Genomic DNA, 15,927 nt, shown 5'->3' on the forward strand with positions numbered 1-15,927 from the left:
AAAAATAAATCAAAATGACTGTTAGATTATGGGAAGTCCAGTGGTCAGTGCCGGATGCTATGTTTGTAGCCTTGACCTGTAGAGACAGGAAGGAAAACCACAGAATTGCAAACAAGCAAACTGTGAGACAGCAGCAGTAGCAGCAGTCGTTGAGGGAGAGAGCGCTGTAAGCCCAGGAGGAAGATAGATAGAAACCTATAATAGTATAGAAGAATAACTTTACTGTCCATCCAGGATGGAAGTTTTTCTTTGGCATCACCTTACATTTAAAGAGTGACATACACATACAATCTCACATCACACACGTAAAACAGTCAGTTCAGCATACTGCATACACGTAAAACAGTCAGTTCAGCATACTGCATACACGTAAAACAGTCAGTTCAGCATACTGCATACACGTAAAACAGTCAGTTCAGCATACTGCATACACGTAAAACAGTCAGTTCAGCATACTGCATACACGTAAAACATTCAGTTCAGCATACTGCATACAAGTAAAACAGTCAGTTCAGCATACTGCATACACGTAAAACAGTCAGTTCAGCATACTGCATACACGTAAAACAGTCAGTTCAGCATACTGCATACACGTAAAACAGTCAGTTCAGCATACTGCATACACGTAAAACAGTCAGTTCAGCATACTGCATACACGTAAAACAGTCAGTTCAGCATACTGCATACACGTAAAACAGTCAGTTCAGCATACTGCATACACGTAAAACAGTCAGTTCAGCATACTGTATACACGTAAAACAGTCAGTTCAGCATACTGCATACACGTAAAACAGGACATTGATACATTCACTCACAACTGACAGCTGCCCCAACTGCACTGTTAAAATAGATCGACACGTACATATACCGATACAATTGACATTGCATTTAGTAGTCCATCACCTTCGTCATGGCCATGGGCATGCTAAAGCGCCAGCCAGAGGGAAGCCTTTTGAACTGACGGTGTAGAAGGTGGGAGGAGGTCGCCAACGATGCCAAGAGTGTGCAAGTATAAAATATATTTTGATTTGTTTAACGCTTTTTTGGTTACTACATGATTCCATATGTGTTATTTCATAGTTTTGAAGTCTTCACTTTTAATCTACAATGTATAAAATAGTACAAATAAATAAAAACCCTTGAATGAGTAGGTGTGTCCAAACTTTTGACTGGTACTATACCAGAATAATGGTAATCTGTCCAAACTCGCGTGGTAGATAGAATGGCCTAAATGATATGAGCATCTCATAGTCTCTGGTGAACACTTGTTCAATCACATTACACTGTGTTAACTACAAAGATACACAGCTGCCAGCTATTGATTTATGTGATGTTGTTTTGTCTCGATCTGCTCTGATTGCTGTGTATCCATCAATGTTCACATCAATATTGTCCTGCTTGAGCCACGTTTCTGTAAAGCAGATTGCTTGCTTTTCCCAAAGTCGTCTTCAAATTGAACCTTGGCCGCTAACTCATCCAGTTTATTATTCAGTGACCGCACATTTGACATGGTGATCACTGGGAGCTGGTGACGGCTTCCCCACATTTGACATGGTGATCACTGGGAGCGGGTGACGGCTTCCCCACATTTGACATGGTGATCACTGGGAGCGGGTGACGGCTTACCCGCCTCCGTAGTCTGTTCCTGACACCACCGCTTGAGTCTCGCTTCCTCTTAGTTTCCGTTTTTTGACTTTGTAGAACAACAATCAGGTAAGGCAAGGGTGTTTGAGGGTGCGAGCTTTATCTTGGAAAGAGAGCAGATTCTCACGGGTGTAACGTTGGGCGACGGTGGTTGTTTTACTCACTGACTCCATACAATCTCCGTTTGTCATCGTAAAGCTTTTTGAATATTACAGCAATCAGGATGAACAGGGTCACACATGCCATGTACAATCCACCTTCAAACTTGCGACGCACTTGGGACTTAACAAAACAAAAGTGAGCGATATAACTATAAACAAACAAACAGGGTCTGGCAGCAGCGCCGTGCCCCTAGAGAATGTAATATCTCTCCATAGATTCATCTCAATGGTCTCCCAGTTTCCGGTGTCATTACACACAGAGATGGCACAGTATCAAAGGAATGGCACTGTCTCTCTCTCTTTCAGGAACTGGTGTGCATTCGTGCACCGCCGCATTGTCACCACGGCCGTCTCCTGTGGCACGGAGGAATACACCATCAAGTCTCAGAGCCCCTGTCCCAACGGCACACCTGACTGCCAGCTTGTCATGTGAGTTCATCCCAATGTGCATTCAAACGTCAGCTCAAACCACATACTAACAGTACAATGCATTATATTACAGATTGCATGACGCACACTCAGATTCTCCAATCTCCCACACACATCCTGTGTATTTCTGTATGTTTTATTTCAACTTTATTTCGTCAAGGAGTCAATACTGAGAGCAAGGCCTCTTTTAGAGATGAGCCCTGACTGACAGAAAATACACATCAAGATATCAATACAAAATGCAAAACACGGTCATAACAAACACACACATTCATCCGTAATAAGGTCCTCAATCAGCTTTCTGAATTGCAAGAGGCACCAGAACATCACATTTAAGAACATTTTGAAACTTGTTCCACGTATAAGATACATGAAAACTAAAAGCTCATTTACCTACAGTGCATTCGGAAAGTATTCAGACCCCTTCCCTTTTTCCACATGTTGTTACGTTACAGCCTTATTTTAAAATGGATTAAATAATGTATTTTTCTCATCAATCAACAAACAATACCCCATAATGTCAAAGCGAAAACAGGTTTGTATACATTTTTGCGAATGTATAAAAAATAGAAACAGCAATACCATTGTTTACATAAGTATTCAGACTCCAAATTGAGCTCCGGTGCATCCCTCTCCATTCACAGCAAGCACATTAAGTGTGTGCCCTCAGGCCACTACTTTACTACCACATACTGTATCTACAACACAAAATGTATGTGTATGTGTGTGTGTGTGTTTGTGTCTCTTCACAGTCCCCGCTGTTCCATAAGGTGTATTTTTATGTTTTTAAAATCTGATTTTACTGCATACATCAGTTATTTGATGTGGAATTAGACTTCATGTAGTCATGGCTCTATGTAGTACTGTGCACCTTCCATAGTCTGTTCTGGACTTGGGGACTGTGAAGAGACCTTTGGTGGCATGTCTTGTGGGGTTTGCATGGCTGTCCAAGCTGTGTGCCAGTAGTTCAAATAGACAGCTCAGTGCAATCAACATGTCAATACCTCTCACATGTTATGATGAAGTCAATCTCTCCTCCACTTTGAGCCAGGAGAGATTGCCATGCATATTATTAATGTTAACTCTCTGTGTACATCCAAGGTCCAGCTATAATGCCCTGTTCTGAGCCAATTGCACATTTCCAAAGTCCCTCTTTGTGGCACCTGACCACACGACTGAACAGTAGTCCAGGTGTGACAAAACTAGAGCCAATAGGACCTGCCCTGTTGATAATGCTGTTAAGAAGGCAGAGCAGCGCTTTATTACAGACAGACTTCTCCCCATTTTAGCTACTGTTGTATAAATAATGTATGTTTTGACCATGACAGTTTACAATCCAGGGTTACTCCAAGCAGTTTAGTCACCTCAACTTGTTCAATGTCCAGATTCTTTATTACAAGATTTAGTTGAGGTTTAAGGTTTAGTGAATAATTTGTCCTAAATACAATGCTTTTAGTTTTAGAAATGTTAAGGACTAACTTATTCCTTGTCACCCACTCTGAAACTAACTGCAGCTTTTTGTTAAGTGTTGCAGTCATTTCAGTTGCTTTAGTAGCTAACGAGTATAGTGTTGAGTCAACCGCATACATAGACACACTGGGTTTACTTAATGCCTTAATTCCTGATTCTACCTGGATTTTGTTGGAGAGGCTTCCATTAAAGAACCCCATCTGTGTCCTGTTAGACAGGTAACTCTTTATCCACAATAGGGGGTGTAAAGCCAGAACACATCCGTTTTCCCAGCAGAAGACGATGATCGATAATGTCAAAAGCTGCATTGAAGTCTAACAAAACAGCCCCGCGGTATTTTTAGCGACAGTCCTTTGTGTAAGTGCATGTTGAATGTCCTTCCCTTTAAGCACGCTGAAAGGGTGTTTCAATTTGTTTACTGTAAAATAGCATTGTATCTGGTTAAACACAATTTTCCCCAAAAGTTTGGGTTGGTAACAGGCTGATTGGTTGGCTATTTGAACCAGTAAAGGGGGCTTTACTATTCTTGGGTAGCGGAATTACTTTTGCTTCCCTCTAGGCCTGAGGGCACACACTTTCTAGTAGGTTTAAATAGAAGATATGGCCTCCCGAGTCCCTACGGTGAAGCATGGTGGTGGCAGCATCATGCTGTGGGGATGTTTTTCAGCGGCAGGGACTGGGAGACTAGTCAGGATCGAGGGAAAGATGAACTGAGCAAAGTACAGAGAGTTCCTTGATGAAAACCTGCTCTAGAGCACTCAGGACCTTAGACTGGGGCAAAGGTTCACCTTCCAACAAGACAATGACCCTAAGCACACAGCCAAGACAACGCAGGAGTGGCTTCGGGACAAGTCTCTGAATGTCCTTGAGTGGCCCAGCCAGAGCCCGGACTTGAACCCGATCGAAAATCTCTGGAGAGACCTGAAAATAGCTATGCAGCAACGCTCCCCATCCAACCTGCTAGAGCTTGAGAGGATCTGCAGAGAAGAATGGGAGAAACTCCCCAAATACAGGTGTGCCAAGCTTGTAGCAGCATACCCAAGAATACTTGAGGCTGTAATCGCTGCCAAAGGTGCTTCAACAAAGTACTGAGCAAAGGGTCTAAATACTTATGTAAATGTGATATTTAATTAAACAAAATATTTGAAATGGATAATCAACAAGGGCTATGGGAAAATAGTGAAGGACATCACCTTCCATAGGCCTATTTATTTGGCCGCTGTGCATGTGTGCATTTCACTGTCGAAGACTATTTGATATGTTTTGGTTACTTGGCTCTCCATTCACTTTTTCTTTGTTGCGTTTGTCTACTGTTAATGTAACTAGCCTAAATATAGATTGTGTCATGACTTTATTGACCTGATATTTTGTGTACTTGGTACCACTGTTTTTGTTCTGTTCACATTCATTTCACAGTTATGTCGGTATTCAAAGCCAAACTGCTATTCAGTACTTTTGTTTGCAAGCATGAATAACTAGGCTACTACTTTCAGCATTTAGTTTGCATTATTTTGGTAAGACAGCTGTGTGTACGGCTGCATTCACATAGGCTGTTTGTAATAGGTGAATTACCCCATCTATCTTGTCGCGTATACTCATTACCAAAACGGCCTAGCTGTAGGGCGCTGTCCATTGTGCTGATACAGCGCAGCATAGATTGGTGTGAAATCTGTAGTCTACCTGTCACTTCAAAAGCACTCCATGATCTCAGAGTCTCACCATTTGAACTTTGTTTACTGTGATATAGCGTAATTATATAAGCAGAACTCAATACAATTCCAACGCAAGAACCCCCAAAAATTGTGCCCCCTCGCCAGTTTCAACTGCCCCTTAGTCACTTTATCCTGGCCCTGGGTCTACTCCTGCGAGTACTGCCCATCACCGGCAGGTAAAATTAAATCAAACGCTGTGTGTGGTGCGCCTTGGAAGGAACCACTTACTAGGGAGAATAGGGGGGCTTACTCTTTGCCTGGTCCAGTGAGTGTGCCCACTCCGCAAAATACAGCTGACAGATTAAAAAAATTAATACATCTCAGGGGGCACTTGCCCTTGTGGCCCCTATGGGCAAGAAGCCTCTGACTGTAACTAATACATATCATATGAAAACCCTATTACTACCACTGACATTACTACTGCCGCAAGTACCATTACCACTACTACTATTATTTCACAACCAGAAATATTTCAAGACGAGCACGCACACCACATTTACTTCAGTAAATGGTATTTTTCTAGTTTTATTTTGTTATTTTATTAGGATCCCCGTTAGCTGTTGCAGCAGCTACTCTTCCTGGGGTCCACCAAAAAATAAATGATGACACAATACAGAATATTAATAGACAAGAACAGAGGTATGTACATGTAAAATAAGAATAAAGGTCCTGTACGGACATAAAGCTATAAAAACACAGAGACCTACACTCTTGGCCTAGATTCAGTAGCATCATCATACATACAGTACATACAGGTAACTGCCGAAATAAAGGAAACACCAACATAAAGTATCCTAACAGGGCGATGGGCCACCACGAGCCAGAATAACTTCAATGTGCCTTGGCGTAGATTCTACAACAATCTGGATCTCTATTGGAGGGATGCGACAACATGACAAGGTGAAATCTCTGTCAATGTGCTCTTGAGCAAGGCACTTAACCCTAATTTGCTCCAGGGGCGGCATAGTGCTATGGCTGACCCTGTAAAACAACACATTGTACTGCTGCTATCCGGTGTATGCGTCAATAAATTATATTTTGTATTTTTTTCCTAAAGAAATTTCATTATTTAGTGTTTTGTTGATGGTGTTGGAAAACGCTGTCTCAGGCGCCACTCAAGTGTCTCCAATAAGCGTTCAATTGGATTAAATTGGATATTGATCATATTCCGACCTCAATTAGAAAAAGGGACCGTCTTAAACAGCTAAACCAAAGGGACAGTTTTTGGATTTACAAACTACAGGCCACTAAGTACCCTGGTTTAAATAAAGATATGGATTTCTCACTTTTCCTGTCGGGTCGTGAGTGGTTCCTTTGCTGTCATCTAGTGGGCATTTTGCTCTATTGCCCTCAGGTATGTTTAGACGGCTGTGGTCCATGTCTGATCTGGTGTACTATAAAATAGACAGCTCTCCTATTCTTACCACTTTGCCTGGTCATATTCAAGGTTAGACCAACTTTTCTAGGGGTTATGATGCTTCTAGCCTTGATTTGCATTTTGATAACTTATCACTTTTTAATGTGTAAAGTACTGCTTACTATGTGTTGTTCTTTTAATTCTAGAAGCATGTCCTCTTCAAATCAGGGCTAATTGTAAAACGCTGTTCAAAAGAGGACATTGTATTATCATATCTTTGTACTCCCTGGTGAAAGCCATGCAGCGAAAACGCGTCAGTTATTCATCTTTGTTTCTATTGAACATGCCATACAAATAAAGGCATTTTAATTAATCATATGAAGAGTGCCTTGGTCCTCTTTTCTTTCTGAAGAGTTCAATTGGATTGAGATCTGGTGACTGAGATGGTCACGGCACATGGTTTACATCATTTTCATGCTCATCAAACCATTCAGTGACCCCCCCCCCCCCTCGTGCCCTGTGGTTGTGGATATTGTCATCCTATGGGGGCATAGCTCTGGTAGCCAAAATAATGGCCTACCCAGCATTTTTTATAGCACGATGGGATGTTAATTGCTTAATTAACTTAGGAACCACATCTGTGCGGAAACACCTGCTTTCAATATACTTTGTAGCCCTCATTTACTTAAGCGTTTCCATTATTTTGGCAGTTACCTTTGTGTCAGTTTACATCTACATACACCTTATTTAGGTCAGATAGGAGAGAGGCGTTGTGCAGTGAGTTGTTTTATTTGTTGATTTTTTTTAAAGCACATTTTGCTGTTTGCTTGAGTAATTTGACAAGATGGAAGGGAGTTCCATGTAAACATGGCTTTGTATAACACTGTGCATTTCCTTAAATTCGTTTTTGGATTTGGGGACTACGAAGAGACCGCTGGTGTCATGCATGGTGGGGTTAAGCAGGTCTGTCCGAGCTGTATCTTATTTAATTATACAATGTGGGATCTTTAACACAGTCATTTTTCTCGTATAAACAAGAAGTGATGCAGCACATTGTTCCTCTACTTTGAGCCAAGAGAGACCGGCATGCATCTTGTTGATATCGACCTTCTGTTTACAGTGAAGCGCAAGATGTGCTGCTCTGTTGTGGACCAGCAGCTGGTCTCCCGAGCTGCTTCTCTGCAGCTGCTGACCATATAACTGGGCCGTAGATGTGGTAGAACCAGAGCATGCAGGACTTGTTTGCTTGAACATGGTGTTAAAGATGCACCATCACAGATAGAGCCCTCCTCATCTTCACAAGAATAGAATCAAGATGCCTTGACCGTGATCATTTACAGTGTACGGTAACGGCAATAAGTTTATTTGCCTCTGCTCAATAGCCACATCATTCATTACCAGATTCAGCTGAGGTTTAGTAGTTAGGGAATGGTTTGTACCAAATACAATGCTTTCAGTCAGAATGTGAATTATGCCGTCACATTCAGTGGTGTCTCAATTATTTTCAAGGGACCTCCTATGGTGCACACTTTATGTGCCCTAGTAAAGACGCCATGTAACAGTAATAATATCTATATTTTTAAGGTGGGTGGGTGGGTGGGTGGGGGGCATGAACACAACCAGTCATGATGTTTTCATCTTATAGTCAAACAAATCACTTCAAAAAGTAGGCTGCCTGTCCGTCCACTCCAACAAAAAAATAATCCAGCATCCAAACCGTGCTGGTGCCATTTGATGAATGGAGAAAGAGATCGGTTACAAAGCACCAAAAAGTGTAATGACTTTTTCACTGACTGTCATTTGGGGTTAGGGTTAGGTCTACACTCTTGTAGGCGGAATTAACTGATGTTTCTTGCTGACAAAATGACCTTTCTTGTAGAAATAAATGTTGGGACACCTGAAAAGGGGCTGAGATATGGGACTTTCCCGGGATGACAAGTGCAGCCCAATAACTGAGCAGCCATTTGGAATATATATATTTTAAAACCATGACACAGAGGTGGGGGTGTACGTTTAATATGGAATAAGCTTTTATTTTAAAATTTACCACTGTAGCAGTACAAATAGAATTTTAAACAAATAGGAGAATGATTCAATGTGCATTGTTTAGAATCCCCCCCAAAGTTAAACTTGCATTTAGTAGGACTCATGTCTCATTAGGGGTTAAACAAAATTTGTTCGATAAGTTTACTGAGAACTGGCAGCAAGTTGATTGGTCGGATATTAGAGCTTAAGTAAGGGAGCTTTACCATTGTTGGGTAGTGGAATCACTTAAACTTCTCTCCAGGTTTGTGGACAAACACTTCTCAAAATACTCATATTAAAGATATGGCAAACAGGAGTTGTAATCAGGTGTAAATCCAATGTTTTTTGGTTTGTGTGTTTAGGTACAAGCTCTCTACCCGGCCAGTGTACAGATTAAACCCGAAGATCTTCACCGCCTTGTTGTGGAGGTGCTGCACGGGACATGGAGGGGAGAACTGTGAGGAAACAGGTACTGATACTGAGCTACGCACAACTGATGCACACATGGTATAAGAAGTAACCTTATAGTGCAATATGCCTCCACAGCCCTGCTCTAAATCGTCTCCTTTACCACTTGCAGAGTTTGGCTCTTGTTATCTCAAGTAGATTTCCTGTGTGTGAAATGGCCCTTAACTCTGCGAGAGGAACCGGCTGGGGAATTAACGTGTTTACGAAAACTGTGGAACCAATAAAAGTAACATCCTCCCTCTGTGCTCCTGGTCTCTTCCTCTATCTCCCTTCCCCAGTAGCTGATGGCCATATATCTGACTCTGCAGACCCCACAATGGCAGGACAACCACACCCAGGAGACACCGAGCCTCACCACACAGGTAGAGGTCTGCTCATCTGAGGGGTGGGTGGGTGGGGGGGTGGGGTGGGGGGGGGGGGGGGGTGACTGGGTAAGCTGCCCTTAATCAAATGCCCCGTGACGCCCTCTCTGACTCAAACTGAATAAACGGAGGAAACGCCAGTGGCCCAGGAGAGCGAGTGTTTGGGTAAATGCTATAGCAGGCTGTGTGGGATGTTTGTCACTTCCCGGGGGAGGGAGGAAAGGGTTTGTGAACCGTTCTCAGGACATCAAGCAAGGCCTTAAAAGGGGGTGTTGACCCCATCCCAGCCTGCCCTAAGCCCTTTAACTATGTCTCTCATGTGTAGCTATGAGTCCAAACACACAGAGTCACCAGTACACAAACACATTTGCAGGCATGAGAGAAAGAAAGACTGAAAACAGTCAGCAGCCTGAGACACTAGGGACCTAAAAATAATCCTCTGCACTTTTGGGCCAGTTTTAAGTAACAAAGACGCAAAGTCTCTCGTTGTCGGCTGGTCCCCTCTCAGTCCCTCCGCGTCCCTTATTGAGAGGGCTTCCTAAACCGTTGAGGGCTCACACATTGAATTCTTTACCACCACTGGAGTCGAATAGCTATTGTATTACACACACTAATCAAGCGCACCCACAGGGTTGGCTGAAGTGGGGTGAGAAGTGGTGGCCTGAGAGCAAACCTAAGGCTATGTTTCTCAGGGTCGGGGGAGAGTCCAGTTCACATCAACAGATACAACAATGTGCCACTGGAGAAACAAGGATAAAGTGTGGTTAAACATATTTACCTTGATAAAAGCCATGGTTGAAATCCCCCCCCTCCTAAAATTCTATCCATCTGTCTGTTATCTGTCTAGGCGCTCAGTCTAGACTCACCCACCAGCCTGAGTGGGAGCAGAATGACTTCCAGGTGTCTGAGAATCCAATGTACGAAAGCCATCCCTCAGAGGCTGAGAACAACACACACACAGATTCCCGAGAGCCCCCCTCATACCCTCGACAGGCCCAGGAGCACATCCCTCACCATGGCGATGACCACCCCCACCCCAACCACCACCTGCAGGATTTCGATAATGGAGGTAAGTTGGGACCCTAGAATCACCATGACTGTACTAAAATCATGATAATCACACTAGGCAAAAGTTAGGGAAACGTTAGGAAGCCTGATTAAAATAAATTATGTTAGGACCTCCAAGACCAGGATGGTGACTGTGCTTTAGGAGGTCGAATGTTTTCACCACTGCCAAAATCAGGGCCATGAAAAGGAGGCACGGTCGTCATTGGCAACACCCCTAACACCATCTATCAACCTCTTTGGGACATGCAAAAACATGTTCACTCACTATCTCGTTGGCAATAACAAACCTGCAAGGAACGGGCCATTCAATGTCAATAGAAAACAACTTTGAAAATCAACAGAATTTTTCAGACAGTAGCAAAACCATGTCTCTAAGGTCCTGTTTGGCATGTTTACACTGCCAGCTCTTATTTATGCCCTCCTGTCTGGTCAATGGCCTGTCTCATCCACATCCCCTGAGAGAATTGACAGGCTTTAGACTAGTGCAGTAAATAATCCAGCTGACTGGGAGGGGTGGGGGGCATTTCCACTAACACCTGCTTAGTGTCATCCCACCCCCTTCATTAGCTTCCTTCTCAGGAAATCCTCTTCCTTCTGGAAAAAATGCCCCCCCCCCATACATTGTGTACAGATGATGTAATCCACAATAGGATGGTGACTTAAGGGGCCTAATACACCATAGTGTGAGGTCTCGTATTCTAGCCAAACATGGTGACATAGCCACAGGAAGTATGGGTGCTGGAGGGGCAGCAGCACCCCCTGGCAGTGAAATTGTAAAACTGCAAGGATTAAAAAAATAGAGAATTTTCATTGCATTATTGATATAAATTATCATAAAACCTGAGATATTTACAGCCTATTTGGGCCCCATTCTGCATGGAAAGCTCTCAGCTCGGTTTTGTAAGCAGTGCCCTCATGAAATGCTAGTATCTATTCAGTTGTGGGGGTTTGGTTTGATAGGAGCTCTGCTGTACGGTGGACATTTAAGTTTGAGTCAGGTCTCTTTCGCCCCCCTCTTCCATAAACAGCACGTGAGTTTCCAGTTTGGGGAAGAAAATGTTAATCATAAAAATGCCTGCAACCATATAATCTAGGCATATAAAAAAGGGGAATCACAAATTATACAATAACCTGGAGAAAATTATTGTCCATGTGCCGATGACCCATAGCTGTGGGAAGTAGTGGTGCTGAGAGTGCTGCAGCATTCCCTGATAAATCAACCCCCCCCCCCCAAATAATGTGTGTGTGTATATATACACACACATACACACATACATATATATATATATACACATATATACATACATACATACATACATACATACATGCATACATATACACACACACACTACAAAAGTTTGGGGTTTACTTAGAAATGTCCTTGTTTTTGAAAGAAAAGTACATTTTTCTGTCCATTAAAATAACATCGAATTGATCAGAAATACAGTGTAGACATTGTTTATGTTGTAAATGACTATTGTAGCTGGAAATGGCTGATTTTCTTATGGAATATCAACATAGGCATACAGAGGCCCATTATCAGCAACCATCACTCCTGTGTTCCAATGGCACGTTGTGTTAGCTAATCCAAGTTTATCATTTTAAAAGGTTAATTTATCATTAGAATATCCTTTTGCAATTATGTTAGCACAATAGCCTTCATTTCTCAGAGCAAGAATAGACTGACGAGTTTCAGAAGAACGTTCTTTGTTTCTGGCCATTTTGAGCCTAGTACCTGCAAAACACCAGTCTCAACGTCAACAGTGAAGAGGCGACTCCGGGATGGATCCAGGGAGGGGAGGGGGGCCTCTTCACTGTTGACGTTGAGACTGGTGTTTTGCGGGTACTACTTAAGAAGCTGAAACCTCGCTGACCAACTCCCTTCTTCCCTGATTGTTCAGTTTGACCGGGCGGCCAGCTCTGGGAAGAGTCTTAGTTGTTCCAAACTTCTTCCATTTAAGAATGACGGAGGCCACTGATGCTGCAGACATTTTTTGATACCCTTCCCCAGATCTGTGCCTCGACACAATCCTGTCTCGGAGCTCTATGGACAATTCCTTTGATCTCCTGGCTTGGTTTTTGCTCTGACATGCACTGTCAACTGGGGGTCTGAATACTTTCCGAAGGCACTGTATATGTGGGTGGGGGAATTCAATGTCACATATTCCCTCACACAGACGAATATGCACACACACATGCTTGTTTTACTATCGTTGTGGGGACCAAACCATTTATTCCTATTCAAAATCCTATTTTCCCTCAACTTAATTGTAAACCTAACCTCTAAGCCTAAAATAGCCCTTTTTTCCATGTGAGGACTGGCAAAATGTTCCCACGTGTCTGAATTTTCATTTACTATTCTTGAGAGGACTTCTGGTCAAGGATAGTAAAACCAAAAACGCACACACCCCCACACAATTTCTAGGAGGAATGTGAGAATCCCTGCAGCCTGTATCTTATAACTCTAAAAGGAACTGCTTCCATTAGGGCCGTCTCTGGGGTGCACGAAACAAACCCATCCAACATTAAATCACTCTGCTTTCTTGTAAACAAAGAGGTCCAGTCAGGAAGAACAATACATTGGGGAAATTAAATTCCAAAATATTGGTCAGGAAATAGGAATAACACAGAGCATAGCTATATTTGGCAACTTGGCATTTTACTTTGGCTACATCAGCAAAAAAAAAAAAATTATATTGTAGATTTCTTGGAACTAAAGCCTCTCATAAGTGTTCCTGAGAACTAATGGCACAACTGATGAATGAATAGCTTTTACAAGAGAATACATTCTAACAGGTTTTGAAAAGGTGCCTTGCTATGCTCCTATACACATTGGTTGGTGTGTTGTGGCGTCATCTCAGCCTTGTGTTATGATTTACAAATGTAAAGTCGATATGTCTAAAACTGAAAATGAGTCTTGTTCTGAATCCTTCTACCGATTGACGTGAGTAAATATTATGCACTGACCTCCTGGTTTGTCTCTCAGATCCAATCATGGGTGAGGTGGAGGCTGTCGCTCTACTGCCCTACGCAGACTCCCTGTCCCCCCTCCCTCTGCCCCACATGATGGCCCTCCTGATGTCCCAGCTCCAGCCAGTGTTGGATGGCTTCAACCGCACCTTGGAGCACCTGACCTCGGAGGTCGGGGGTCTGTCCCAGGATGTGGCCCAGCTCCGGAGCGCTCAGTGGGAGGTAAAGGAGGAGACCCTGCGGGGTGCAGGTGCCGGAGAGGGTCCCGAGGCCTTTGACGCTAAGCTGGAGCAGAGTTTCCAGGACATCAAGGAGGTGAGGAAGGAACTGGAGAGACAGAGAGCTGAGATGGCGGATCGGCTACACTCCCAGCATGCCATGCTGCACTATAACATCACCAACTTCAAGACAGACATCGACGCCAAGATCAAACACAACGACAAGATGTTACAGGTCAGTGAATCCCTCATGACGTGGTGATGAAACTATGTAATAATTCTTAACTTTGAGACTTAGTTTCTCACTTCAGTGTTAGTATCATCCACCTTTAGACTTTTTATGGGCATTAAGTGAGAATGTTCTTCATGCCTTTCATATGTTTCCCGGGTAGGTTAATCTCGAGTCCCTGAATGCCACCCTGTCAGACATGAAGCTCGAGCAGGAGCATCTGAGTGAAGAGCTCCAGAGGGACCTGACCAGCCCAGGGGACAGGAGAGAACCCAACCAGGCCCAGCACCCTCCAGAGGACTCGGCAGTGTGGGAGTCTATCGCTCGTCTGGACAACAAGGTGGTCAACAACACAGGGAGGGTGAATGCCCTGGTTGAAGACTTGGAGATGTCCAGGACGTTGTCATTGGCTCTGAAGAGGGGCTTCCGAGGCCTTGAGGAGAACATTGCCCAAACGTGGAGGAACAGCCAGATCCAGTTCATGGAGACGGGCCTGGAGGTGGAGGCTGCAAAAGTAGCCGTGCTGAACCGCGTCAATGAGCTGGCCAGCAACCTAACCCTCCGCTGGGAGCAGCTGCAGGAGATGGAGACTGACATGGACTACCTGTTCATACAGTTCTACAAGAACGTCAGCTCTGCCAGAGACTGTGACTGCAAGGCATTCACCGCCACCATCTCCCGCTTGGAGCAGGGACTGGCCAACGTCACAGAGCTGGCCAACGACAACCGGCTGGCCCTGGATGGGAGTACCGATGCTGGGTCGGAGCGCTGGAGTCCCTCTGTGGAGGACATCTACCAGGGGTTGGATCACGTCAAGGCCTCCCTGGCCTTTGAGCAAGAGAAGAGCAGGACTCTCCACCACAATGTGACCCAGCTGCTGGCCTCCTTTCTAGGCATCCAGAGTGACATGCTCAGTCTGCGGGAGAGCGACGAGTGGTTGGCGGGTGAGATGAGTCACCTCTCCAGCTCCTTCTTTTCTCTTTTGAATGATGCCATCCGCCACACCGACGTGCTGGAGATGCTCCTGGGAGAGGAGGTGATGGGGTTTATGGACTGGCCCCAAAGCAAACAGGAGGCCCACTCCATCCCTGCACTGCAGGAGAGGCTTCGCCACATGCAGGAACAGATCAGGGGCCAGAACCTCAGTCTCACCTCCCTGCTGGAGGCCGCCCAGGCAGAAGAGTTCCCGGCCTCAGACGAGCCCTCTGTGCTGGTAGACTTGGCCTCCCGCGGCCTGAAGAGGAGGAGTGGAGACCAGAGGAGTGACCACCTCGTGTTCTCAGCAGCCTCTGAGGACCGGCAAGACTACTCTGACAGTGACCTGTGGAGCCTTGAGAAAGCAGTGAAGGAGCTGGGGGAGAAGGTCCACAGGCTGGAGTACAGGCCTTGTACTGCCAGCTGCAACAACACCAAAGATGGCACCAAACTGCAGGCAGAGGTGGCCTGGCTGAGGAGGGGTTTAGAGAATCATTTGAGTCTCTTCAAGAGCGTCTTCAGTAACTCAGAGGGATTGGCCGACTCAGAAAGCACCCTGGACTTGGACCAGCTGTGGGCCCTGATGAAGAGGAAGGAGGGGAAGAGACAGAGGAAGCGCAATAACAACAAAGAGGGAATAAAAGACCACATTGGAGAGAGAGATAACCTTCGCAGCAGGAGGGATACATCAGGTAGGCATCAATCTATGAAAGACAAAAACACTGTCATATCTACCTCTCAATCAAGCTGGGCTACACTTCTTTCTAACATCCACTAAGACTGGAAGTTCACTTTAAACTCTGATCTATACATGTGAAACACCCTCAAGTCAGTGCTCG

At 44.4% G+C, this 15,927-nt stretch overlaps 1 protein-coding gene across 2 annotated transcripts in view; it reads left to right on the plus strand.

The window, feature by feature from the left end:
- The window catches only part of LOC139381927 (multimerin-2-like), a 31,494-nt gene that overhangs the window by 9,826 nt on the left and 5,741 nt on the right, over nucleotides 1–15,927 (plus strand). The window contains exons 2-7 of one of the 2 annotated variants that reach the window (XM_071125789.1): nucleotides 2,112–2,234; nucleotides 9,161–9,267; nucleotides 9,545–9,628; nucleotides 10,476–10,697; nucleotides 13,683–14,119; nucleotides 14,277–15,780. In XM_071125789.1, coding sequence (XP_070981890.1) covers nucleotides 2,112–2,234; nucleotides 9,161–9,267; nucleotides 9,545–9,628; nucleotides 10,476–10,697; nucleotides 13,683–14,119; nucleotides 14,277–15,780 — 2,477 coding nt within the window. The remainder of the gene's footprint in view (nucleotides 1–2,111; nucleotides 2,235–9,160; nucleotides 9,268–9,544; nucleotides 9,629–10,475; nucleotides 10,698–13,682; nucleotides 14,120–14,276; nucleotides 15,781–15,927) is intronic. The other variant, XM_071125791.1, reaches the window with a different exon arrangement.

Source organism: Oncorhynchus clarkii, chromosome 23 (genome assembly GCF_045791955.1).
Source record: "Oncorhynchus clarkii lewisi isolate Uvic-CL-2024 chromosome 23, UVic_Ocla_1.0, whole genome shotgun sequence".
In the NCBI taxonomy this organism is placed as follows: domain Eukaryota; kingdom Metazoa; phylum Chordata; class Actinopteri; order Salmoniformes; family Salmonidae; genus Oncorhynchus; species Oncorhynchus clarkii.